Source organism: Camarhynchus parvulus, chromosome 1 (assembly GCF_901933205.1).
Source record: "Camarhynchus parvulus chromosome 1, STF_HiC, whole genome shotgun sequence".
Classification (NCBI taxonomy): Eukaryota; Metazoa; Chordata; class Aves; order Passeriformes; family Thraupidae; genus Camarhynchus; species Camarhynchus parvulus.
In genome coordinates, this window is record NC_044571.1 from 28,629,867 (window position 1) to 28,656,792 (window position 26,926).

Genomic DNA, 26,926 nt, shown 5'->3' on the forward strand with positions numbered 1-26,926 from the left:
CTAATCAGTCTTCGATGTGCGATGACCTATAATTTTCTAGTTATTTCTTTACATTTCATGTATGTTTAGTGTGGGAATGCCTTTCTGTGTTTTGCCACTGGATGAACTACAGTTCATTATCTAAAATGTAGAATCTTATTCCTCCTCAGTTTTCTTGCATTAAGAATTTTTCAGCTTTTAAAATATGTTACTTTCTTTTCACAAATATCTTAAGGGTGCAGGGTTGGTCTTCCTGAAATTAGTTTCCTAGAATATTTTAAGTTCTTTCTAACTTAGTGGGCTTTTAAGGTATTCACTTATTTTAACTCAATGCTGCAGCTGAAAACCAGAAAACATAGTTCTTGCCAGCAAAATAGCTGTTCTATTTCTGGATTGTATTGGTAAATTGATATTAACCAATTATCAAATTCTTGAATTGATGGAGTTTCCCACTGACTCCTACTAAAGTGACTCAGCTTGGCCTAGTTGTTGAGACATTACTTCAGTTTTTCAGAGCTTGTCTATAGCTGGAAATGTAACATGTTGAGTTTGCTTTCCAAGGGGACTCTATACCTGATATTTTCATTACAGCTTTGTTACAGGCACATCAGTCTTTCTTTGCTGTAGTCTTGTGTAATGTAAATCTGATGGACCTCAATCAAATTACACACCTTAAATACGTTTTTGCAATATTTCTTTGACATACTTTAACTGACCACACAGCACTCATTTCTAACTGCTTTTTGAGAGCTATCCTCGGATAGCTATCATATCTATTAGAAAATTTGTATTTTCTAATAGGTATCTTCTGGTATCTGTTTGCAAGCATTACTGAATCCTGAGCAGCTGACCCTTCAGAGGCCTCATTTTGCCATTTTGTACGAGCAGTAGGATGGAGTTAATAGGGTTGGCATTAAGGCACTTGATCCAGCCACTACAATCTATCCATACATGATAGTGATTATTATTGTGTGGTTTGTGAAGTACGGTGTTCTCTTTGTCACATAATGCAGTTTTCAATGGCTGTTGCCATCTTATGTGTCACTTGAACCCAGGGCACTGTAAGGCAGATCTTGAGGCCATTGGGATTTTTCCCTGCAGTTCAGTACTTTGTCACTGCATGCATACATGGGTATGCTCTCCCTCTGTATAACAGCATAAACATATATCTATATATGCTGGTAATGCAGAATGGTGGTGGAATAGCAGCAGTGAAGTCCTGTACTCTCAGAATGATTTGTACAGTCAATATTTAGTTATTGAAAAGTAGCAGGTCTTCTTAGAAGCTCTAACCTGTTATTTGACTTGTGGTTCCCGCAGACTGCGAATTTAGCTCTGCCATAACAGATGAAAATTTCTTTGTTTTTGAGCATCAGGAATTCCTGCTAGATAAAAAATGCTAAGCAAAAGTGCTCCGAGGAGATGTATATCTCTGCTGGATATAATTTTTGATAGAATACAAAGGCCTTTCTACCATGCTACCATGAAATAACTGAATACTACTTATTAATTTTTCAGGACAGCTGACGTTTGCAGAAATCATGGTTGATGGTAGTGAAGACCTTGGTTAGATTGACACACATCTTGCATAGGTATCTCTCTCTTTTTTTTTTTTGCCCTTCCTAATTCTTTTTAGTTTAAAAAACATATTAGCTGCACCCAAATCTGACCAAAAGATAAAATGACTTTCTAGAAAAATTCCTTTGGACAATGTAGTTGGTAATTCTGACCATTTTAGAAAGGATTTTTTTAGCAGTTGAGAGAATTAAGACTTCACTACAGCAATCATGGCTTCAGCAGTCATCTTTCTTTTTCCTGTTGCTTTTTCAGATATGAATTAATACAAAACTTGTAATGTTTTTGTAGCCTGTTTTTTATGTGAATTTAATCAACAGTGCAGAATTTGCCTAAAGAATTGCAAGTCCTATGGTGGTTCTTCAGAAATTATAAAGGACTAAACAATGTGTTGAATTTTGACTGGGTGTAGCTTAGTACCTTTTTAAAAGAAGCCTGTTCCAGATCTGACAAAATTATCTGTAAGAACTGAAGGTTTTTTTCTGTCATAAACAGAATTTAACTCTTTGTGTTTGACATGTAGGGTCTAGGCCATTTTTAAAAATCTGTGAGAAAGGGAATATTGGATTTTCCATAATCTGCTCTGTTTTCCTTCATATTCTTTACCCTAGAACATTTTAATATCTAGTGTTTATATTGTCAGCTAAAAATCTACCTGGATGCTGCCTATCTCATCATTGCATCTTAAAAAAGTTCAGAAAGTGTCTATTGGTAGATATTCTGTAATTTTTTGTTGCATGTCTTTAAGGGAGAATTGAAGCTATGTCAACATTTAAATGAAAGTGAATACCACTTTATCAGTTCAAATTTAAAACTGGTTTCTTCAGCCTATAGTTACACTATCAATGAACTCTTCCACTTTTTGTCAAAAAGATGCTGTACAGATGCTGTACAGAATTGCTCTGCAATTCAAGCAGTGCTTTCAGTGAAATTAATTCAAACTTTATTACAAAATCATAATCAACTAAATATGTAAATTTTAGTGATCGCTCTATTGCAAAAATTGAAAACAGGCTTTGTGGGGGGAAAAACGGCAGCCTATCTACTTTTGATACTAGTCAGTGGGGTGAGAAGTCTTTCCCTGGAAAGTCAGGATGGATTTTAACGTTTTTCTGCTGCCATGAGATGCAAATATTTGCAGAATTTAATCCTTCAGTGGTGTCATTAGGAAGGTGACCAGGTAGGTATTCATTGATTCACAGGTTACTGTGTAGTGGTGTAATAACACTGTCAGAAATCCAAAATATTCTGGGTGTTTTGTGAGTCAATCCCCCAAAGAAGTTTTACTTTGTAGCTAATTGAATTCTCTTTTAGCTTTAGTTAACTCTATTTTTAATCATTACATTGAATGTAAAGCATTAGTTAGTATAAAGATGCCATGAAATATTGTTTGTTTAATTTTATATTGTTACATTTATCTGAAAAACTGTGCCTGATAACATTACTCTGTTTCCCCTTTTCTCCTATGCACTGGGGAGGCAAGAAAAGGTCCACAACCTGACAAAGCATTTTAGAGACTTGCTAACAACAGAGATTAAATATTTCCATTAGACAAACCATAAGTAAAGCATGCACAAACTAAGTGGACTGAAACCAAGCTTTTTTGTTGGTAAATCCATAACCTTTAATCAGGGTGAAAAATCATCAGTCAGAGTATCAGTCCACTGTACTTGAGGCCTGGTGCTCTTCAGCAATTCCTTCCTGGAATATATTCCCATTGTATTGTAGTTTCTCTGGGTATTTTTATTGAAAATATTTTTTTAAGTCTGATATAAGTACCAGCCTTCATATACAGTGTGAAACACTAGAAAGCTGTGTATTCATGAGCAAACTGAAGGGAAAAATTGAGGACATGAGAAGGTAGCTGGGTGTATTTGCCAAAGTACCACTGTTGTCACGAATGGGAATGCTCTGCACAGCACAGTTTAAGTTCCTTGCTTTTAGTACTTCTCTTTTGCTGTTGGAAATATTCTGAGCACAAGGATTTCATTTAACCTTATAATTGGTAGTTGGTTGACCATTCAGATTTAATAACCACCTATCATTTAAAGTAGTTTTTTTGTTTTGCAGCAGAGAGATGAGACAGGAAGGAAGTGTGTGGTCAAGTGGGACCATCTTTATTTTTTGCACTTACTGAATTGTGGGGAACTTCAAAGATAACCATTGGCTTTTATGTTTGCAAATAGCTCAAAAAACTTGCAGCAAGTCGATGTGATGTCAGATAAGTCATTGTTTGAACAAGAAAACTTAAACTTGCTGTTTGACTTTGCTTTCAATAAGTACTCATGAGCAGTGTTGTGTTCACACACATTTGTGTAAGAAATGAGTCTGGGCAGCAGATTCTATATATTCAGGTACATAATTTAAAATGTAGAGGATCAAGGTTTATTTTGCTTGTGACTTGTCAGATGTGGCTGAAGATGATTTGTTTGGTGTTTTTTGGCAGGTAGCTATTGCAGTAGTAACTAGCACTACATAAATACAAATATAATAAACCTTTTTTTTTCCCCTCCTTCTTTTTTATAGGTAATGTACAAAAGAATCCTGCAGCAAGCAGGTTTTATACAGTTTGCACAGCTTCAGTTCCTTGAAGCAAAAGAACTCTTCAGGTAATTGTGTGACAAGAAATTTATTCATTTACCTTCTTTAAATAAGGAGTTAGTGTTCTTGGTTTGAAAAACTTAGTTCCTTGAATGTTTTTTGATGTAGGCGTGAGTTCACTGTAATAAAATGGTTTTGTTGGGGTTAGGAACAGAGTAACACTGAAAAAACTTTTTAGCTGAAGAGTTAATGCAACTGATTTATTTTGGGATGCTAACACACAGTAGCACTACGAATTTGAGTATGGAGTATATTTGAATATATATTTGTATGTATGGAGTTTTTTTACTTTATGCCCATGAAGGTCAAGGCTTTATCACTGAGTCTGTGCTGTGATTTACAGCATGAACATTGCTTTGTTTTTTTTTTTAATACTTTTAACAAAAGGTATAACTTAAACATTACTTACAATTTAAATATTATTGACACAATTGCACTATTTTTTATGAGGATGTTGGTAGTGAATTTTTTAGCACTTGTTCTGCTAGACCTTTTCCAGAAGACAGATTTGTTCTTGAAGTCTGTAGTAACCTTGCCAATTTAGCCATTTCAGCAGTCACTTGTTTATAAATTGACCTTGATATTCCACTTTCATTCAGAAAATGCTGCTTGTTATCTTTATTCTACCTGATAATTTAATTTCTGCTAGCCATGCCTCATTCTGTGATGCAGCGCTGTCTGTAGTTAGTGGAATGCATGCTGACCACATAAAATAACTCTCCTTGTTATCTGCTGAAATTCACTTTAAATCAGTTTAGAGTCTATGGAATAGGATTAAGGTTAGACAATTTTCAATATACCGTAAGCATATTTACAGTGTAGGAAAAAAGTTGTCCTTGGATTTATGGAAATGCTTTGAGGAATGTTGCTGTTGGTGAGGGACTTTGCCAGTTTATTTCCTGCTCACCAGTATGATGAGAGACACTGGGCTTGGATGAACAGTGTACACTGAGTGAAGATGAGGGAATGACAGGAAAGGCTGAACAGCATTCAGAGACAATTTGTTCTGGCCACAACCACTTCCTCTATCACCTAGTAACTGTTGTCATTAGTAAGAAACTTGCAGTCTTTCTCCACCCTTATCTTTCAGACATTTGTATGTCTGACCTCTGGGTTGTGTATCTGAAGCAGAAGTACAAGTGGTGCATAGTTAAGAATATTTTAAGAGCAATGAAAAGAGAGAAATGTATCCTTTCAGGGGTTCTACCACCTTGTGGAAGGAGCCAGGATTGCTTATGCATCTTCCATCCAACTATCAGTCCATCTGACAAATAAGCTTTAATGAATAGAATTGAGAGAGCTCCTCTGTAGAAACAAACATGCTTCATGAGAAAATGTGCTGTCCAGCCACAAATTGTACAGCTCAGGCAGCATCCCAGGGTGTTCCGTTCCTCTGAAAGCTGCCACTCCAAAGGAGAAGAACAGTTTTGCTGATGAATGAATTGCTGATGTCTGCTCAGGGAAGAAGGCCAGAAAAAGTTTCTGTGCTTTTCTTCTGTCCAGCCATACATAAGCTAAGCAGAGTATTTTGGTGATTCTGAAAACATTTGCTATGGTAATCAGCTTCCTTGATTTTCAGCTCTGGTGGGTACACTGAGTTAGAGTAACAGTTGCGTATGCCCTGATACAGTCTCAATCAATCTTGTTCATTTTAAACTTACTGATGCTCACAAGCAAAATGGGAAAGATAGTGGCAGTCTATGCAAGCACTTCCTCCCATCCCAGTGTGTTACTCTGCAAATGTTTCAACCTTGTCTTAGAAATCACTTCAATCTTAATGTCAAAGGGAAACTTGGTACCTACCTGAGGAAAGAGGGTGTTAAGCAGTGAAACAGGGTAGCAGCAGTACCTCAGAGATCTTGGTGTGATATGTGGGCCTGCTCCTGGCTAAATATGAAGTGAGATTGTCTCACTACTTGGAAAACATTTGACAGTTACAGTTTAGCAGGGGGAATTATATTGGATTAAAGATCTTCATTTTCTTGCATTATTACCCTTCTTGGATAACCTTGTCAAGAAACAGTTCTATCTTATGCATAAATTCATAGTTCTTAAAGACTGGAACTTCTAATAGTAATAATTTGCCACGTTCTTCTTAGTTAATGCTGATGCTTCTGAATACTGAAGAAGGTTGACAAAAAGGAAGAATGTGGTAGCTTTATTGAAACTCAAATAGTTCAACATAAGGAGGATAATTTTCTTCAGCTGGATTCATTAGCCTTAAAACTGAGTGAAAAGTAACAGTAGGGCTTCTTTGGTCTGACAAATTCTGCTATAAAGCAGTAACAGAATTGTGATTGTGTTTTGCAGTTGTGATTTATAGTTATGCTATTTTGTGTTGCTGTCATTAGGGTTATACCAAACAGTGCTTTATAGGAGGTCATTTGCTGAATTTTCCATGCCTTACAGCTACCATGTTTGGTAGCTGTCATAGGGAAACCAGTTCTCTTCAGTGTTTACTGGTTAGATACTGCTTGCCCTCTGACCCACTGGATACTGGAATTTTTCTAAACTTTACTCTTTCTAACAAATAAAAATGTTCACTCTTTGCACAGTATTTCTCACCTTGGAAAACCTATAGAGATAATTTAGGTATAAGTCTCTCCTACACTGAAAAGGTTAAAAAAATTGCTGGTACTTGTACCTGGAAAAATAAAAAATAGGAATGATATGAGTTTTGCATCTTAAATGTGATTCAAGAATATAAGCTTCCAATACAGCCAGTGGGATTTAGGCAAAGCAGTTAACACTGTAGGTTTCTTTGGCGTCTCTGATACCTGTAGATATAAAGGTCTGAATTTAGGTCAAGTTTCCTGAAAACTTGTAGATTCTTCCTATTGCATTGTTTATATATATGAAGCCCAAAGAGAATTAATGCAGAATTGCTCAAAGGCAAGTGCCTCACAACACTGATGTCTCAAGAGTTTGTGTTCTACTGTGTGATCTATGTTTTGCTCAGCCTGAAATGCTAGAAGCTGAAAGCTCAGATGTGTCTTTTGAAAGAGATGAGATCCTTTCTAATTGCTCTAAAAGAGTTTTGTCCAGATGTGATGGAAAGATCCACAAGACATCCACAAATCCCAGAGGCCATAAACCTTGAGCTGAATGTTAGCCATTTGTGCAGGTGGGGTCATTGCTTAGTATTTGGTATTTTTCTGAAGAAGCTTGTGGATAATGTAGTGCTTTTAAGGAGGCTGCTTGATTGCTGCTTGCCACTCTTGTGGGGAGAACAAAACTGTACAGCTAAACTTGAGTCAGACCTGCTGAGAGAACCACAGGTGATTCACAGCCCAGGCTCTGGGCTAGTTAAAGTTTAAAGTGGATTCTCCTTTTGGAAACAGATCATCATTGAGGCCAGAATCTGTGAAGTCGGAGGTAAGGTAGATGACTACTTCCTTGTCTAGGAAAACTTGGGTGGTAAGATTAAAGGACTCAGAAGGTACTGTAGAAGTTGGAAAATGTTTTTGAAACTTATTAAAAGTGGCATATTAAATATAACATTTTTTAACATCATTTGTTTCAATGGTCATAGTCTCCAACTCAAGCTTAGGGCCATCTCCAAATATTTGACAGCATAGCTAGAAAGGGAATCGATGTTTGTATTTGAATTTATCTAGATTTCTTAAGACGCCTTTTTTTCTGCACAAATTTTGAGCAGCCTGTGGGTGTTATTCAAATTATGAGTTGACTTTTGTTCTCAAACAAATCGGGAAAGATTCATTTAGATTGGAGAGGAAAAAAATCTCTTTCTTCAAATAGGATTCATTTTCTAGTGTAATGAATCTCATATAATATATTTAATCTCAGGACTTGAAATTTCAGAGTAATTGCAGTAGCTAAAACTGCAGTTTTGTTACTGTGGTAAGTTCCTACTGAAAACTCAAGTATTCTTGGAACCATCAGGTCATGCCACTGACAGAACTTGCTACTTCTGGGTTATTCTGCCTCTTATCATAATGTAGATCTAAGAATTTCAAAGCCAAATCCCAAAAGAAGGATTAAAAGAAATTTCAGCTGAAGAAATCTGTGAAGTAGACCTGAATGCTTTACCCTCTGTTAAAGGTGGGTCTTTCTAGTGTGGAGGTGGGCTTTAGGCAGTAGGAGTTCTCTATAGGAATTGGGAAAACCTGCTGTTCAAACCTCTCTTCAAGGGAAAGCTCCCCAGTTTTGTCTGTTGTGGTTCTTCTCTATTGTCTGTGTTGCTACTCCTGTGCTTTGCAGTCACTAGGTTCTAGAAGAGAGGATGCTGCTGTTAAATTTGCTGTTGCTGCTTTCTCCCAGAATTTCCTTCTTCTGGTATGGATTTATGTAGCCAAGGGACTGTATTAACTTGAAAGCAAAGTTCTAAATGGAGATTGTCATGGTGATGGCTCCTACTAGTTCATATTTCCTGGATGGTTGTGGAATTGTGTCTCTGTCAAGAAGTGAACAATGCAGGGCATGCCTGTAGTGAAGGGAAGAGCCTATTTATGATGACCTTTCACACTTTATTACCTGTAGAAATCTGCTGCTTTTCTAATTCTGTGTTATCATTTGTTTCTTTTTGGAATTCATTCCAATCAAAGTTGTGAAGAGAAAGTCTTTGAGTTGGCTGATCACCAGGTAGATAAGAATTATTTTTAAAAAGTTCTATTTGCAGCAAAATAACTAAACAGGACTTCTTTTAGAGAACTGTCAAGTTAATTTTGATTTTTTTTTCCAGCAACAATATTTCCTGCACTTCAGTAATGCTAATTTTTAAACGTGAATTCTGAATAAAATCTTTGACAGTGAAATAAAATATTATAAAATATCCTGATATTTCATAATATCAGGATATTTTATTTTAAAACATCAGGATATTTGCTTGCTGTTCTTCTAAAGCAAGGCCTGGAAAGAGAGTTCACTCTAGCAGTGAAAATTAGGGATTGTTTGCCATGTGTGGGAAAAAAAATTCTTCTGTCATAACATGCATTCTTTAAAAGCTTGAGGAATTTCAATCTAGGCTGAAAGAAAAATGTTTTGTGTGACATATCTATGTTACAACGTGCTGCTGAATAGAAGTATAGGGTGTCCTTCACACCTGAAGTGGAAAAGCCACTCCAGAGGAGCCCCCATAGATGTCCACCCAAGGCCTCTGCATGTTCAACAGACTTACTGGTTAAATGGATGCATAATCAGTATCCGTGGTTTGCTTACAGAACCTCTGTAAGAAGAGAGCCAAGTGGGGAATCTGGTGCTTTTCAGGATTGGGGAAAATGTTTTCATCATGCATACACATGTTCTGAAAGCTTTAGTTTTGTACAGGAAGCTGCTGTTGTCTCCAGAATTACACTGACAAAGTCTTTGTGGCTTACCTGAAAGGGTTCACTTTTGCTTTTTTTTTTTTTGCCAACAGAAGACTAGCTCCCATAATGTATGGATGAAGTCTAGGGTAGTCCTAGGACTTCTGTAGGGCTGTTCAGCTGATTTTGTATGTGCCAGAGAACAGCTGTGGAAGCTTAAAAGCAAAAGGCTGGCCAGTCTCTGAATTCTCAGGGCTTTCAGTGTCTGGAGGAGGAAGAAGAAAATTCGGACTGCCTAGCTAAACTAACTAACAAGCTAAATCAGGAGCAAAAGCAAGAGCAAAAAGCAAAAGCAGCACTATGTACTGTGCTGTCTGTGTCCCGCTGACAGTGGGGGAGTGAGCAGGCTGATAGCAAAACAAAACTTTGCTTTTCAGAGCCAGTCTTGAAGGCACAGAACATAATATATAGCATAAACAGAAGAGACAACTGGGGATGCAAGCCTCATAACGTCAACCTAGGGCATTTTTGTCCTGGTTTAGGGCAAATTTGGGAGAAAACCTCCAAAGGGGGCCCCTCCAGAAAGCAAACCCACACTATTCCAGAAACTGCCTACATGCTAGTGTCCTGACTAAGCATATGTGAGCACACTTTTTTTTTGTGCCTATGTATACTTTTTCTTTCTTTTTGCTTCATCTAGTTTGACACTGTAATTGCAGAAGCGGCCAGCTTGATGTCCGGGAGCTGATCTCTCTGTACCCCTTCCTGTTGCCTACTTCCTCTTCATTTATCCGGTCTCATCCCCCTCTGCACGAGTACGCCGACCTGAACCAGCTGACCCAAGGGGACCAGGAGAAGATGACAAAATGCAAACGATTCCTCATGAGTTACTTGAATGAAGTCCGCAGCACTGAGGTTGCAAATGGCTACAAGGAGGATATTGACACTGCTTTACTCAAACTGTATGCAGAGGCAAATCATGAGAGCCTGCTGGATCTCCTAGTTTCAGAGAACTTCTGTCTTTTAACAGATAGTGCTGCCTGGCTGGAAAAACACAAAAAGTAAGTGGATTTTTTTTATAATTGCACCTTCTAGACCAGAGGGAAAATTGCCTTAGATGCTCTTGGCTTATTGAACAATATGAACAATATGCTTAAGCACTTGTAGTTCCTGTGCTTACACTTGTCCAAAAGACAACTCAGTGTGAATTAACATTGTTAGCATTTAAAAATGTTGGTGAAAAGCTATTACTTGACAGTCTAAGGTAAAGGAAATGCATTGTCTTACCCTGGTAAATGCAGAATTCTACGTGAAAGTTTCTGTATCCAACACAAAAATAAAGAACTGGTACAAGTTTGGGAGAAAAAAGTTAAATGTTTGCCCTTGAGATAATGGAAGAGTGGAATGGCTGCAGTAGTTGTACACAGACAGAATGAAAAGATGCCCTAAAGCATGCACTACCTTAGGTAAAAGCTTTTAACCAGTTAGTGGCTTTAAAATTGTAGTTGCTTGTTCAGGGAAAGAGCTCTTACTTCTGAATTGCAAACTTTCTATATTTCACTGATTGACCAGAAAGAGGTTCCTTAAGATGACTGCAAATGACTTCAAACCAGAAATGCCAGCAGCCAGAGAATTAATCATTAAGCAGGAAACGTTAGATAGTAAATGTGTATAATGCAAACTCCAGCCTTATGTAGTATGTCTATTTTGGTTTTCATTTCTTTAGCTTTAAACTGTCTGGTGCAGTAGTAGCAACTATAGTGGTGAGGAAGAGTCTTTAATTGTGGTTATATTTGGGGTGATTTCATTTATTTCAGGTGTTTTGTTAAAACCTTTTGGTAAGTGTTGTTTGCAAGGCATACCTTTGCAAGTATGAATTGAATGAATTCATGCATTCATTTATTCATTGAATGAATTTGCACTGTACAAAGCTCTTCTTTGCCTGACCTGACTCCATACCACAGTAAAGAAAACTGTTTCTGACAGTAAAACAGAGTTTTAAATAAACACATAATAAAATATGATTTAATGACAGCTGATGAACTATTGGAGGAATAGTTCTTGGAGGTGTGTGTAATGTCTGTACATAAAATTGACAGAACGGCATGGGAAGCATCTCTAATTGGGCACATACTTGATATAAGTTGGATCTGGTAACTACAAACTGTCTTGGGGACAGGAGTGATGGAGACAGTTTTAGGGCAGAACTTCTCTCTTTTGATTCATATAAACAGCCTAGAGAGACTTGTTGAAGTGTAGACAAGGCCATGTACATGTCATTGTAAGCCATTATTTGTGGTACTCTGTGCTAATCAGTCCATAATGTTCTAGCAATTTTAATATTATCTTCTCTTTCTTTACAGGTATTTTGCACTTGGTCTCCTGTATCACTACAATGGTCAGGATGCTGCAGCACTTCAGGTTAGAATAAAGCTTTTAGTGTCACCTGAAAACCGTTCCAAAATACTGTTTTATCTCTGAGATAAAAATCCAAGGTCGTAATTTATCTGTTTGAAAAGTTGTGGTGTGTGTTTATAAGAAACTTGAAACTTATGCTAAGACTTCCTTGAATATATTAATATGCTAGATGTGAAAAGTCTGAAGAGCTTACTGAAGTTAACAGCTACTTAGATGCTTGTATGGTCTTGTTAAAGCAAAACTGTACATACCAGAGCATATGTTTATACTCATAAAAGATGGACAAAAGTGCTAAAACAATCAAGCAATCACTTTTAAATATATTTATGGGACTCAAGCAGCATGCCCTGTGCTGATTGATTTGTATACATGCAGCAAAACAGCATTGTATTCTCATGGCAGACACTGACAGCAACTGAGGGTTTATTTGCTTACCTGGTGAGGAAGAGTGAACACATTCTGCAAGATCTGTGGGTTTCAGATGGGTTAGTAATCCCTTTGGGGACCTTCTATCTGTGGCCTGTACACTGCAGATTAAATAATTCTGTTCTTCCTATCTGAAAAACTCCATCTAGAGAAATTAGAATGTACTTGATGTGTCTCAGACAATATCCAGTATATTAAGTTTGCCTTATTGTGCAGCTTTTTGAGCACATTAAACACTGTAATCCAATCAAATGCATTCAGGTCAGTTATATAATAAGAATGGCCTGAAAAGAAAACAGGTAAGGGCAACAAAAACACATCTGTCATGTGCAAGAAATCTTGGAAGAATTTTGGTGCTGCAAAAAACAAGGTTTATTGGTAAACTGGTCTGCTAGGTGTAGTACATTTAATTCCAATTAAAATGTATATAAAAATAATATCACCTGGTACTTGTAGTTCTTCAGTCAAAACAAAAGAAAAGCAGAACACCAGTTTTTCTTCTAAATTGTTTGTATCATTTGCTTTTCATCTTGCACACGCAGAACACATGAGAAATATACCATGTGTTGGAGAAAAGGACTTTTGATAAAAGCTTTCTTTGTGATTAGTGTACCTCCTTTAGTCACTCTCAGAATGAGAGCCCACATGATATGAGGTCTGAGTTGGGTGAATGTGCCAGATGCAAGAGAAGGGCGTGATGGCGAAAGTGAGTGACCAGCAATGTTCCTTGCAATTGGTGTTCTTGTCAACTCTTTCTAATTCCACAAGTCTTGGACTAAGTCTTTTAATAGCTGACATAAATTTTGAGCGGAAGAGCTGGTGCATGTTTTAAGCACTTTAATCTGTGTGTTTTTGTTGCAGTTATGGGTGAAAATAGTTGATGGAGACATTCAAGATTCTACACGTTCAGATCTCTATGACTACATAGTAGACTTCCTTACATTCTGCTCAGACCAAGAGCTAGTGTGGAAGTACTCTGAATGGATTTTACAAAAAAATGAAGAGGTTTGTGATTGATACACTTTTAACAGAATATCAGTATTTTCCTGCAGTGGTGTTTGGGTTTTCCTTAATGTTGGTTTTTCTTGATAGCTGATTGGACCTTGTGCAGAATGTTTAATGCCAGTTAAACAGTGATCATCAGAAGAAAACGTGCAAGTTTCTCAATTCATCCAAGTCCCTCTATTAGCAAGTGCTAGTGATAATTGCCTCTTTTTATTCTGAAAATAAAGTTTAGGGCATGAAAAATACAGCATGTCTTTGATTTTCTTCATATTAAGTAAGATAATTTTTGAATCTTAAAATAAATAAATCATCTGGCAGATTAGCTGTTGCTGCTGCCTCTTATTTTAAAGAGGATGGATGGCATCTGAGTACACCAGGACATGGAATAAATAGCCTCCATTCAAGACAAGATTTCATTGCTAGAAGTATTAACTTCATCTGCCAAAATAAAAAAAAAGTGTGATGTTTGGTGCTGTATCAGACAGTCTGTGCTGTTGGAACTTGTCACTCCCTGATTTATATTAATTTAAGCATAGCTATTTTGTGCAGTGGCACATTTCTAAGCTTTTGGTTTGGTAATTACTGAAGTCTCTTGCTCTGTGTATATCATCACATGTGAAAAGGCTTAGAACATTCTGGTCTCTAATTTGAGCTATCCTGCTGCAAAGGCTGAAGTCTCTTGTTCTGTTGTGCAAATCCATTCAGTATTTTTTGTGGAAGTTGTGCCCAAGCCAAGGTTTATAGGCTGGACAGTGTATACGCTACAAATTGAGGTATGCAGATAGGAGTGAGTGAGGTCAAGATAAACACAGGGTAGTGTAATCCTGTGGTGCTGAGCAAGGTTTTGTGTTTATCTTCCTGAATAATGTATTAACAATAGTGCTATTCCTTTTTTCTTTTAAATATTTATTTAATAAAATAGTTGCCATTGAGTTCCTAAATGCAATAAACTCTTTCTAGGTTGGTGTACAGATTTTCACTAAAAGGCCCTTGGAAGAACAGGAGAAAAACAACATTAATCCAGATGATATCATTAGTTGCCTTAACAAATATCCTAAAGCACGTGTCAAATATCTAGAACATCTAGTACTGGAAAGAAAAATACAGGTGAGTTCTGTGAGAATGGTAAAAGTAGGCATAGGATTCAGATTGCAGATTATGATCAACAAGGCTGAAAATAGGCAATGTCCGGAAGAAATAGGTGTAATATGAAGTCTTTCAAGTGTACTCAGAGTAGTGTAGGAGTGTTTTTAAGATTAAAGTAAAAGATGAGGAGTGGATACCTTCATTATTTTGAATTTTGCAGTGCTTGTGATAGCAAAACAATTGCTTATGTCCCCTCAGACTTAAGGGGTTACGTCTGGTTGTTGCATACTTTCCTATTTCACTCACTTGATGGAGCTCAAATCTTCTTCTGGTAAGATCATAGAAAATGATCAGCAACAGGTTGATCCTACTGCACTGTGGCAGCAATATATTAAAATTGCTGATTCAGTTTTTACAAGTGAGAATGTTTTATTCTGTTGTTCTAGAGAGCTTTGAGCATCAAAATAAACCATGCACGCCTTACTAGAATTCCAAACCACTCTTGATTTTGAGTGCTCAAAAGATGCATTCACAAGTCCTAAGTGACAGTGTATTACACTTTTGGGAGCTTTAGCTCAATACAAAAGCAGCCAAATGTTGTATTTGGCTATGAAACATTTTAAGCACAGGAGAGGTTCTTTAACCCGGAAATAAAGCAAGGAGGTGAACTCTGCAGAGCTGATGGTCAGTGCATTAATTCACATTCTTTAAATGCACATCAGATCAGTGGTTTTCCCTTACTGGTGTTGCAGGTTTGTTACACCATGACTGATGAATGTACTTGTCTCTGATGTCATGGATGTTTCCAAACAAACTTTTTGAGTTAAACATAGTGCCTTGTAAAATATTTGTGAAAATACTTTACAATTAAATCTACCTGCTAGTAAATGCTGGATTATAAATCAGTTTGGTCTTTAAAAATTACTAGATTATTTGTGAATGAATGATTTAGTGAGAATGTTTAAAACCATCAACTCATCATCTTATTTGGATGAATATTGGATTGTGGATAACAGAAAAAGCACTGTGCCTTCACAGTGCTTTTCTGTCTCTGGTGGCTTTGTTAGATTTTATTGCATAAATAGAAAAGGTCAAAGAACATATCTGAATATGAGGAATCCTGTATTTACAGTGTAGTTTGTGAGGCTGCTCTGAATTAAGTTACCTGTCTGTATGGACAAAAACCTTTGTGATTAATTCAAATTAAATAAGTTAAAACACGTTTGTATGTAATTAAGTATGTATGTAATTCATCACTCTTATTGCTGGGGCCAAGAGATTTGTAAACTGAGCTAACATTGTTCTATTCATCTGTAGAAAGAGAAGTACCATACTCATCTAGCTGTCTTGTACTTGGAGGCAATACTTCAGCTAAAATCTGTGACCACAGATAATTGTACAGAAACAACTGAGCTGCTGTTGAAACTTCGCAGTCTGCTTCAGAAATCTGATCTTTATAGAATTCGCTTTATTTTAGGTAGGTTGCATGTTATCTGTTATAAATGCTGTCTGTGATTCCCAGCTGGACACAAAATAATAGTCCTTTCAAGGTTAGAAAATTAAAAGATCTAAAGTTTCTCTGTGTTTTTGTTTGATAGGCTGTATTTCTAACAAACACAGGTTAATTTAGAAAGCATGTGTGTGGTGTTGTCCTTGGTCTCCTAGCTCCAATGGTATGTTTGCCACTGCACCAGAGACAAAATGCCAATTGGCCAGAACAAATATCTGCATACAATTTTCTTAATAGTCACCTTCTTATAAATGATCATGGAACTTTTGCATGACTTGACATGACAACCTTTTGCAAATGAAAGACCTGCAACTTTATTTTTTAAGAGGTCTGCTTCTAGTGAGTGGAAGTGAAACTTTAAGGAATCTAATTGCCAAGGGCTTGTTACCCATAACCCTGAAACTCGCTCTGGGGTTCATGTTAAATAAAAATATGAGCACCTTTTAAGGTGAAAAGTGCAACTTACATGTTACTGTTGGTATAAGGCAAGCAGCAGTTGAGCTAAATATTTTCCTTGGTCAATGCTTATTTGGTAATCTTCAATGTTTCATCCACTGGAATGCAAACATACAGTGCAATTAAGCAAGCCAAGTGTTTAAATCTTCTGTGGTATGGAGGATTATGGCTGAAGAATGATGGAATAGTGGATGAAAGAGAAGTGACTTGTTATTGAACTGAAAGATGTGGAATGATTTTTTGGAATTCAGTGGGAAAAAATCCAGTGTAAGTGGAAATAAAAAATGCAACATTTATTGGAGTAGCAACTAAAATAATTTACCAAAGTTTAATGTTTCCTTGCCTTTTCAGGCAGCAAAATGTTATGTGATGGATACCGTATAAATGGAGCACAGTCATTGAAACTCTTGGGTTTTTTTGTCTTTTAGTCAGTTTTTAAACTGTTTTTTCCAGGCAAGAGTTACAAAATGGATTATTCTCTTGAAATCCATGTGCTTCAAAATAAAAGATTTCTTACATGACAATTCTTACATTACATGAAGGTGAGATCAGTGCAAGCTTGTCTGTTCCTTCCTGATAACCAAAACATTTTGGTGAGAAAAACATTGTATTTCCATGCATTTTACACGTTGTATTTTCCATGCATAGGCCTATGCCAAATCTTTATCACTTTTACAATAATTAGATTATTTTCTACTTTATTTTGAAATGCCAGATGAACTTACTATTCTTACTGCCTATTGCTGACACTTCAACTTTAAACTGGATTAAGGGTTTGTAGTGTCCTTTTCTTAATGGGAAGTACTATTGGATTTTTATTGTCTTTTATGGAGTTTATTCTGTGACCTCCTATAATAGTGGGAGAAGCAGAGGTTAAAAATATTGCAGCTTCATCTTACAGTAGTGTCTGCTAGAATTGAAAAGGTGTCAATGACTGTGGTTGATCATATATTAATTTCTTTGTCCCATATTTTGTGGTGTTCTTTTGTTAGAGATGTTTCCATACATCTGAGCATTCCTGTGCTTACAAACATCTGCCTTCTCTACAGTTGCACTGGCTGGGAGAGGGAGCAGTTGTCTCCTCCACTGAGCAAATATTGCCTTGTTTCTCATTTAACAGACAAAATCCAGGGCACAGACCTTCATATGGAAAGTGCAATTTTATATGGGAAACTAGAAGAACACGAGAAGGCTTTGCATATCCTTGTCCATGAGTTAAAGGACTTCCATGCTGCTGAAGAGTACTGCATGTGGAACTCTGAGAGCAGAGACTTGCAGTACAGGCGGAGGCTGTTCCACCTGCTGCTGTCCGTGTATTTAACCCCGGGCACCTCGGACTGCACGCTCGTCATGGCCGCCGTGGATCTCCTGAATAACCATGCTGCGGAATTCGATGCAGGTCTGGTTTTGCAGGTGGTGCCTGACAGCTGGTCAGTGCAGCTCCTCTCTCCATTCCTGGCTGGAGCAGTGAGACAAAGCATTCACACAAAAAGAATGACTCAGGTGGCACTTGGGTTAGCACAAGCTGAAAACTTAATCTACAAGCATGAGAAGGTAGGTTACTGGGGTGTTTTTAAATAAATGCATTTGAAGCTTTACGGTTGAGTCCTTTGATATACAGTAATCAAAATCAGTTTGAAGAATTAATACAAAAACTGTCTTCATGTCTTTGGCATTTATCAGGTTTTTTTTTGCCGTGACTACTAGATTCAAAATTAATTGTATGTTTTCTCTGTAAAACAAAAAGGTAACTAGGGCCCTTGAAATAGGAATAACCTTGGTGAGCTTCTGGGATGAATATGAAGTGAGTCTGGGATTTGCAGATTAACAAAGTTCTTGCAGAAACTTTAACAAGTGTCAGTTAACATTTCTTTCACTAGGAGGGATTGTCAGAATTTCCAGTTCAATTTTTTACAGTGTCATCTGTCAAAGTTTGTTTAAAAAAATTCTCCAGCGCTTAGTATTAATTGAAGCTTGTTCATAGATTTTGTTAATGGTAAATTCAGTTGTGAAGCTTTCTTCTAGCTAGGACAATGTTGTGTAGAGTTTATAGCAGATTCTTCAAATTGTTTTTGTTTTATCCATTTGGTATAGTTGCAATTATGCTCCATCATTTCCCTTCCTTTCTTGCTACATTCACATTTGGAATTTTTCCCCCCTTCTCTTTTAGGTTAAACAAAAAGGAGCCCCGATTCTTCTTTCAGACAAAAAGGTTTGTCAGGTGTGCCAAAATCCTTTCTGTGAGCCTGTGTTTGTAAGATACCCCAATGGGAGCATGGCCCACACGCACTGTGCTGCAAACAGACATCTCAATTCCAATGTGACTCCTCATTCTCCCAGCTCCAGCAATCAGACTTGAAATATTCCTACAGTTCCCATGACTTATACCCCATTGAAAGTGGGCTGGAAAGAAAAAAGTGCAGCTACTTTAAGTATAAATCAAGGTGGACAGCTAGTTTTTGGGTTAATGGGAAGACTTCCAGTAAATATAAAATACTGCTACTTATCTTTTTGATTTCTAATGAATGTAGATAGAAAAGAAAATTCACTACCACACATGGAGAGGTGCAAATATGGGCTCTTCTGTGAATAGGAGTAAACACTTAAAAGAAAAGGAGCCTTTTCTTCACAATGAGGATGAATGTTACTGAGTGAAGGCAAACAGTCATTTTAAGAATTGTCACTTTACACAGACTGTGGTGTTGATAAATTTGTGGAGGGGAAGATGGCATTTGTTGGAGTTGGAATTCTTGAAGAGTGATGGGACAAGATTGGCATCGTGCAGCTTACTATGAAGATGGAGATGTGCATCGATTTTAGTGCTTGCTGCAGCATGTCTTCTTTTGGGCTGGATTATCTTCCACAGGATCACATTCTCAACTTCAATTTTTTTGCTCTACAAAATGTTGGCTTTTGGTGCACTTTTTAGTACCTCCTTCCCATCCATCTTCTATATGGAATTTAAATGTAAGCACTGTTCTGTTAGGTTTCTGCTCCTGCAGTTACTATAATGTACTGAGTGGAAACCAATAACCTCAATCACACAGGTGAGCTTGGAAGAAAAAAGAAAGTAAGTTTGTCTGGTCAGACTGTAGTCACTTTTATATGGGGAAAGAGGCCCTGACTTTAATACTGATTTATTTATTAATATGCAAATATGCTGTACATACAGTTGAATAAATTGATCTTATCATTCTAGCATTTCTTTGGAGGATTAAGATGTAGCTGATACATAAATGTACAGATGATGTGCTAAGTGTTTGCTATAACATAACTTAGGCAGGTTGGAACTCCACAAAAATAGGTTTTAGTGCTTATGGATGACTTTGTGCAATCAAAACCACAGAGAGAAGGTATAAAATTGTAAAAAATCTACAAAAGTGCACTACAGGGGTACTGGGTTTTTTATATTCTACTAAATATTCTGTGAACTAAAATTTTTCAAATAACACAAACCCCTTACTTAACTGCCCTCATATGTATTCACATTGCTATTTAACCATTTTAAAGAATTTGATTTAAGAGATGTAGCTTCCCCCAAGAGAGGTTAAAAAATGACAACTTTAAATAAACTTAAGTACTGCAAACTGAAAGCATTTCTTTGAATTCTGTAAAGCTCTAATAAATACCAGGCTTACTGACCCCCATGCAGCTGAGTTGGAATGGCTTCTCCCTGTTTCAGAATTCCAAAGCAGTGGAGGCTTTCAGCAAAATGGAGCATCTGCTTGGTTCTTTCTAGAATCACAGAATAAGCTGAGTTGGAAGGGATGCAATGGGATCATGGAGTCTAGGTCCTGGCCCCACACAGGATGCCCAGAGTCACACCATGGGCCTCAGTGTTGTCCTGACGCAGCCTCCTTGTACAGAAAGGCTGGCTCAGGAAGCTGCTTTCTGTGTGCAGTGCAGCCTCCAAGAAGGGGCAGCCAGACCTCACCCAGGGGAAGAGGATATCCATCTCTTCTCACAGAAACAGGCACTAGTTTGGGGTGAAAGGGACCTTAAAGATCTATTCCATAGGCAGGGATACCTTCCACTAGACCAGGTTCTTCAAAGCCTCATCCAGCCTGGCCTTGCACACTTCCAAGGATGGGTTGTCCACAACTTCCCTGAGCAGCCTGTGCCTGAGCCCCGCCACCCTCACAGTAAAGAATTTCTTCCTGATATCTGATCTAAATTTGCCCTCCTTCAGCTTAAGGCCATTCCCCTTTGCCCTATCACTACATGCATCTGTACAAAGTCCCTCCTCAGCTCCCTTGGTGTCTCCCTTCAGGTTCTGGAAGGTGCTGTAAGGTCTTCCAAGAGCTTCTCTCCAGGCTGAACAGCCCCAGCTCTCAGCCTGTGTTCATAGGAGAGATGCTCCAGCCCTGTGATCATCACTGAGGCCTTACTCTTGACTCCTTCCAACAGTTCAACATCTTTCTTGTATTGTGGGTCCCAGAGCTGTACTCGAGGTGTGGAGTACTTTGCTTTAAAGCAAAAAACCTTTGAATCTTCTCCTAATTTTGAAATTAGGAAAGTATAACCGTTGTGCTGAATTTTATTTATTTTTGAAAGCCCGAGTAAGGAATTTTGTAGTGCTTTGTACTAAGACATGCAAGTCACATTTAGTGAGAGGCACTTCAAAAGAAGTCAAGTGTGGGCATTTCTGACTCAATTCTGGCATGAGTGATTCTGCTGTGGCACTGGTACAAGCAGAGTCTCTATCTTGTAGTCATGGCTTTTGAACATTGTGTATACAACTGGCACTAATGCTATACAAAAGTTTGTAGTCCCCTGTCCTCAAAATACTTGCTGATAAGAGTGGAAGTGATTTTTACAAAGACCCTTTTGTGAACACTAGCATGCATTTCTAAAGAAATACTTTCTTTTGCTTCCAGCATCCTGAGTATGCTCTTTTTTTCTGTTTATTAAGGAGGTACTAAAACAGACCCTTCTCCATGATTTAGAGTAATTTTACCCACTTAGTAATGAACTACTGCTGCAATGGAATAAAAATCATATCATTCCAGACCTCAGGAAAGTTCTCAGTTGCTATTGCAAGAAAAAGTATGTCTATACAAGATTAAATAACCCTTTATTAATAGTCAGTATCTTTTTGCAGATATGTACTTTGGCTAAAATGCAGCAAAACCAATAATTGTACATACAGAACAAATACAGAAATCAGAATAATGGAAGCCAGTATTTCTGCAATCAAAAATGGGATTGATACTTAAATTGGAGGCATCTAGTTCTTTGAAACCCGGTCCCCCAAAAATGTGGACTGGAAAAATTGATACATTGTTCCCTGTTGCTTTGTTAAATTTTATACTAGAACTTATTTGAATGCATTAATGTGGAAATCCCACAATAACTAAAGGAAAAAGCAAAGAAAGCCAGTGGGAGGCTGAGGTAGAGCAAGAGCTCAGCAGGGCAGGTGGGCAGTGCTCTTCCTGTGTGTGTCCAGCACGTGAGCAACTGGGAATATTCCCAACTAGAAGAGATGTCAGCCCACATCAGAGTGCTGGGTGGTGCTCTGGGCTTTGTCACCAGGAAATTTATGAAAGTTCTGCATTCAAATTTCATTAAGTGGGACAGCTGAACACCCCTTGGGTAAGAGAGCTTCATCCTGAGGAACCTGAGTTCGATCCTTCTTTTGTTTTGGCACTGTTGGTTTGGTGATTCTTGGTTTATGTACCTGAAATGCTGGGCCAGCATTGCTACTCTGGTAAGTTATGGCTGCAGCAGCACAGAGGGAGTGAGTAGGGAAGGAACCAGATTTGGGTATTAGTTGCTGAATGCATATGTGGAGGAGGAGAGGCAGGAAAGAGGAATATTTCTCTGACCATTCTTCTAGTTTAGAAACAAGGCTTGATGTGATCTTTTTATCTCCAACTAGGGAATGTGGAGTCTAAGACCTGCCCTTGGAGAGTGGAGATTCTGCCAGAATATTTATCCTTAATTTAGCTGTTGCTAAATTATTTGAAATTCATCTCCCTCACTTTTTCCAATGAGTCTCCTCCAACTTCGTGTCAAAACCGAAACAGTAGTGCAGATTTTTTTTAATGTGACATTGTGTCTGTGATTCAGGACATAATAAATGAGATTACTCTCTCACACTGATGCCTCTGCAGATATCAAGACATGTTGGTCTAACATGGAACCTCCAGTTACTGAAATATTGCAGCTCTGACCTTTTTTTCGGGCATTCACTGCTGCAGACGATGGTACATACAGAAAGCACTTGTTAAACTTTCCTCTACACTTTCATATCTCCACACTTCCTCATGTAAAAATTACCTATGATGTGTGTATGTCATCATATGCAGTTTTTCTCTCTTTCAGTCAATAAGAGGAAAAATCCTAATCAAAAAAAATTGCTCAGAATCTGGCATTCTGCTCAAAATTATATTCATGCCTGTATATTCATGAGAGAGTTCAGTTACATCTTCATTTTTTTTGTTTTAGTGGATAAGTTGTCACATTGAGATCAGTATTCTTGTAATATTGTCAAAGGCAGGGGAAAAGGAGCCTTTGGGGTTTGTTACACAGGGCACACCAGAGATACCTATGAGCTGACTTGTTCAGGCAGCCCATCCCGAGGTGGCTCAGGTTGCACAGGAGTCCATGTTGCAGTGAGAATTTCTCTCTTTGCTCCCCTTGCTCCCAGTCTCCAGAAACTTTCCAGCCTTTGTTACCTGATTAATGTCACTCTTGTAGCACTTAACTGACATGGGTACAAATCTTGAGAGGTCTGGGGGACTCCTGAGCAGATCTGTCTTCAGTAAAATGTCACTTCATTACTCAGCCACATGAAGCCCTACTGATGTGAGCTGTGGAAAGGTGGTGGTAGGGATTGAGTGTGAGTATGTTTTCTGAGAACTTTATTACTTGTTTAAACACACAAGCATTATCCTGACTGCTGAGTCTTTATAACGACATCAGTTCTTCACAGGACTCCCATCCTGAATGACATTAAAAATATTTTGTTTTATACAGTTCTATCAAGAAGTAATTTTTTATTTTATAACTCTTCCTGGTTTGCTGCAGTCTCTATTCAGCATGGCTCTAAGTGTTTTATTAACATCCTGCTGTTCATAACAGGCAGCAGCTAATACATTTTCATTGTGAGCTCTCTTCCTATTGCCTGTATTAGCTAATTAATTTTTCTCTTGCTGTACAACACTTTGGGGCTTATGCCTTGTGAACACTGGTAGTTAAATGTGCTGCTACTTTGTAAGGAAAAAGAAGAAAAGTTAATAACATTCTGTAATGTATGATTGATTTCTAAATTGAAGTTCCCCTGCAGTAAATTTGTTCAGATGGAAGTTTGTACCATTAAGGCTTTTGGACTTAGTGGTTATATTGGTGAACATACACAGCAGTATGTAGAATGTACAAATGTATAAATATGTCAATTTTTAATAAAATAAAATCTTTTAATTACATTTGTCACGGATTCATAGATACATAAACCCTGGAATGTGAGTGTCCACGTGAAGGGAGATTATCTATTGATGAATAGAGGATTCATCAGGGTCACTGACGGAGGGGCCAGATCCCTGACACGTGGAAGTGAGGCTGGTGCTTACATACTCTGCAGAAGGCAGAGGTATTGGTGTTCCTCATCTTCCTCCTCCCTGCTCAGGACTAATGGCCCTGGCTTCAGGCCCAAAGGACCAGCTGCTGCCCAGCGCCACCACAGTGGCACTGTAGGACAAGGAAGCCCCAGGAAAGGATGGGTGGTGAGGGCTGGTAAAGAGTCTGTGGTAAGCCAAGGAAGCTGGTATGATCTCTAAGGGGACTGAGAGAGGAATGCAAAGGAGAAGTGCAGAAAAGGAGTGTTCAGGGGCATGCAGGTGTGACCTAGTTCAGCTGCTCTCCAGCCCCACTCTGCCAGGCAGTGCAGGCACTGGCAAGGCTGCAGGCATCCCCTGGATGCTGAGGGCAGGTTGTGTGCACAGCTTAACTGGGGATCCAGAGGGGCTAAAATCCAACAGTCAGAGTTTCAGGGAAGGGCTCTTGTTTTGAAGTTCAGGTCTGTGATCCCTTGGCAAGGTTTCTACAGCCCTATCAGGTAAAGTTTGTTCCTTTGGCTGAAGTGAAGGCTGTGGGAACGTTGGTGGGTGCTCAGGGTGCTCTTACAGAGGGTGTTAGGGATACAAATATTGAGTGTAGCATGATGCTGGAAGGAATGAACAACTAACACAACAAGCATGATTTTATTAGCTCAGCCAGCAGGAAATACACTCTGGAGAGCCCTGGTTTGCATTGCCCCATCCATCCATCCATCCATCCATCCATCCATCCATCCATCCATCCATCCATAGAAAGGTAACTCAGAAAGCATTAAGCCCCAAACCCAGTTGTGACTCCAGCCCTGTGGGATTTCAGCTAGTTTTGCCTCTAGACAGTGGTTAGAAAATGGTTCATGCTAATCATCCAGATGGCAACCCCTTCCAAGACAAGTAATCAATAGAGTATAGCTGAATTTAGGCAGAAATGAGTCCCAAAGGTCCAGTTCACTGCAACAACTGTAGCTACAGGACAGCATGGGGTCAGAGGCCAGGGCTGCCAGAAGAGGGCTGATGGCTGAACACATGGCAGGTTTTCAGTAGATAACAAGGCTGATTGCAGTGTCTCAAAATCCAATAGCAGTCATGAGCATCATTACCAATGCCTATAATTGCCAATAATCCCCTGAAGATATTGTCCCATGACCACCTTGTCAACATGTTATTTGCATTGACTGGGGCCTGACCATCCCAGTGCAAGTTAAATTCTAGAAAAATCTAGGCTGGTTGGGTTCTTTGGAGATGGTGTTGTCCAAGCCCAACTTGATGCAGGGTCATATTGTGTCAGGTTACTTGTCTTGTTTTAAACCAGTGCTGACAAGCTTGAAACCAGATTGGCAGGGGTCCAAGTGTCTTGGCATGTCTTTGCCAGAGGCATGTATTGTTTAAACACCCAAAATACTCTTTGTTAAAGAAAGGTAAAAGGCTAAAGGGTGTCGCTATAGGACACGAAAGAACACAAACACAACACTGTTCTCAAGGTGAAGGAAAAAAGGGAAGTTTTATTTCTGACTCCAGTATTTATAGTTTTACAAAAGTGACAGCGGATTGGAGGGTGACAGTGACACCTCTCCAATGACACTGGTCAAACCAACAGTCTATCAACTCCTCCTCCGTAAAGGAATGCAAAACAATGAGTTATTTACAGCAAGTGTGTGAGAAAGCTCACTACAAGAATGTCAACATCAAAAGGCTTAGAAAATCTTAAAAAACCAAGGTGACAAAAGGGTACATTTGTCTTGAATAAATAGTTTAGTTTGTTTTGTGGTTTGGTTTTTTGGGTTTTTTGGTTGGTTGGTTGGTTGGTTTTTTGTTTGTTTTCTTTTTTGTTTGTTTTGGTTTTTCTGTTGTTTTTTGCAAATATTACAGAAAGACTAAATAAGCAGGGGATTTCTGAAAATTAGCAAGTTACTGGTGACAGCTTCAAGATTATGTACTTTGTGCCTCTCTAACCTGGAGAAGTATATTCAAATAAAACGCAAGTTCTTTATATCTGTTTGAAAGTCACAGACGGCATGCAAAGATGTTTCAATCCTTTTAGTCCCTCTAACATACAAGGTTACTCTGCAGTGTCATGCCAGAAAGCTCCCAGAGTGTGACAGAAGTAGGGGTTTTTCTACTTGAATCACAAGCAGTTGAAGATGGGGAGGGAGGAGTACAGCATGGATTTGTATCTGCTTTTTTAAAAGATGTCATTCACTGGGGATTTGTATTTGCAAAGCAAAAGAAGGTTTTCATTCCTGTCCTTTTTTGATCCATCTTTAGGTTTTAACTTGTCATATCTCATTTCAAAGCATCTCTGTGGCCTTTTGTGACATGCTGATTTGTCAAGCAGAAGTTTTAGTGTTCCTGCTTCAAAACCTTCCTGAAATCTCTTGTTCTGGGTAGCAGCCACTCAGTACATCCCCTCCAGATACTCCAGTCAGTGTGTCAGGAGTACTTCTCCTCACAGTTGCTGGTTCTGTAATGTGAATGGCCTTACAGCTGTGCTGGTGTCATGGTTTAACCCCAACCAGCAGCCAAGCCCCACACAGCCCTATGTAAGCCCTGCTCACCAATAACAAAAACATCTCTATATTGCCAACCCTGTGTTCAACACAAACCCAAAACACAGCCCCAAACCAGCCACTGTGAAGAAAATCAGCTCTATCCCATCCAAAACCAGCACAGATGGTCAAAACTAAAAACTACAAACCAAAGAAATCTCAATCCCAGAGGAGGGAGGAGTCTCTTGTTAAGCTGCTGTTAATTATCAATGCCTCAATACCCTACACTTTTGCTTTTCCCATCTGCCTGATATCAAATCACAAGAGTGTGCAGTGTTTCATACAAATAATCACTTCTGCTGATAACTTTCCTCCCTGTGGACAGGAAAAGGGGAAGATTTTCTTGATTGAAGCCATGCCATGGCAAGATTTGAAGGCAGCCAAAGAGAAGACCTGACAGGGCCTTTCTTCAAAGCAAATGCCCTTAAAAGCACCAAGTGGGCTCTGACTGCAAAAGCCAGGCCTCATGAAATCATGAACCAGAACCATTTTCAAATGGAAAAAGCT

The 26,926-nt window shown here is 38.4% G+C and overlaps 1 protein-coding gene across 3 annotated transcripts in view; it reads left to right on the forward strand.

Annotated features, from left to right (window-relative positions):
- The window catches only part of TGFBRAP1 (transforming growth factor beta receptor associated protein 1), a 36,852-nt gene extending 13,142 nt beyond the window's left edge, over positions 1–23,710 (forward strand). For 2 of the 3 annotated variants that reach the window (XM_030945023.1, XM_030945032.1), the window contains exons 5-12: positions 4,081–4,163; positions 10,139–10,480; positions 11,783–11,840; positions 13,125–13,268; positions 14,229–14,375; positions 15,672–15,831; positions 17,441–17,874; positions 18,491–19,910. In XM_030945023.1, the coding sequence (XP_030800883.1) occupies positions 4,081–4,163; positions 10,139–10,480; positions 11,783–11,840; positions 13,125–13,268; positions 14,229–14,375; positions 15,672–15,831; positions 17,441–17,874; positions 18,491–18,679 (1,557 nt within the window). In that variant the 3' untranslated portion in view covers positions 18,680–19,910. Of the gene's footprint in view, positions 1–4,080; positions 4,164–10,138; positions 10,481–11,782; positions 11,841–13,124; positions 13,269–14,228; positions 14,376–15,671; positions 15,832–17,440; positions 17,875–18,490; positions 19,911–22,198 lie in introns of those variants that run through there. The other variant, XR_004060588.1, reaches the window with a different exon arrangement.
- Positions 23,711–26,926: the final 3,216 nt, after the last annotated feature.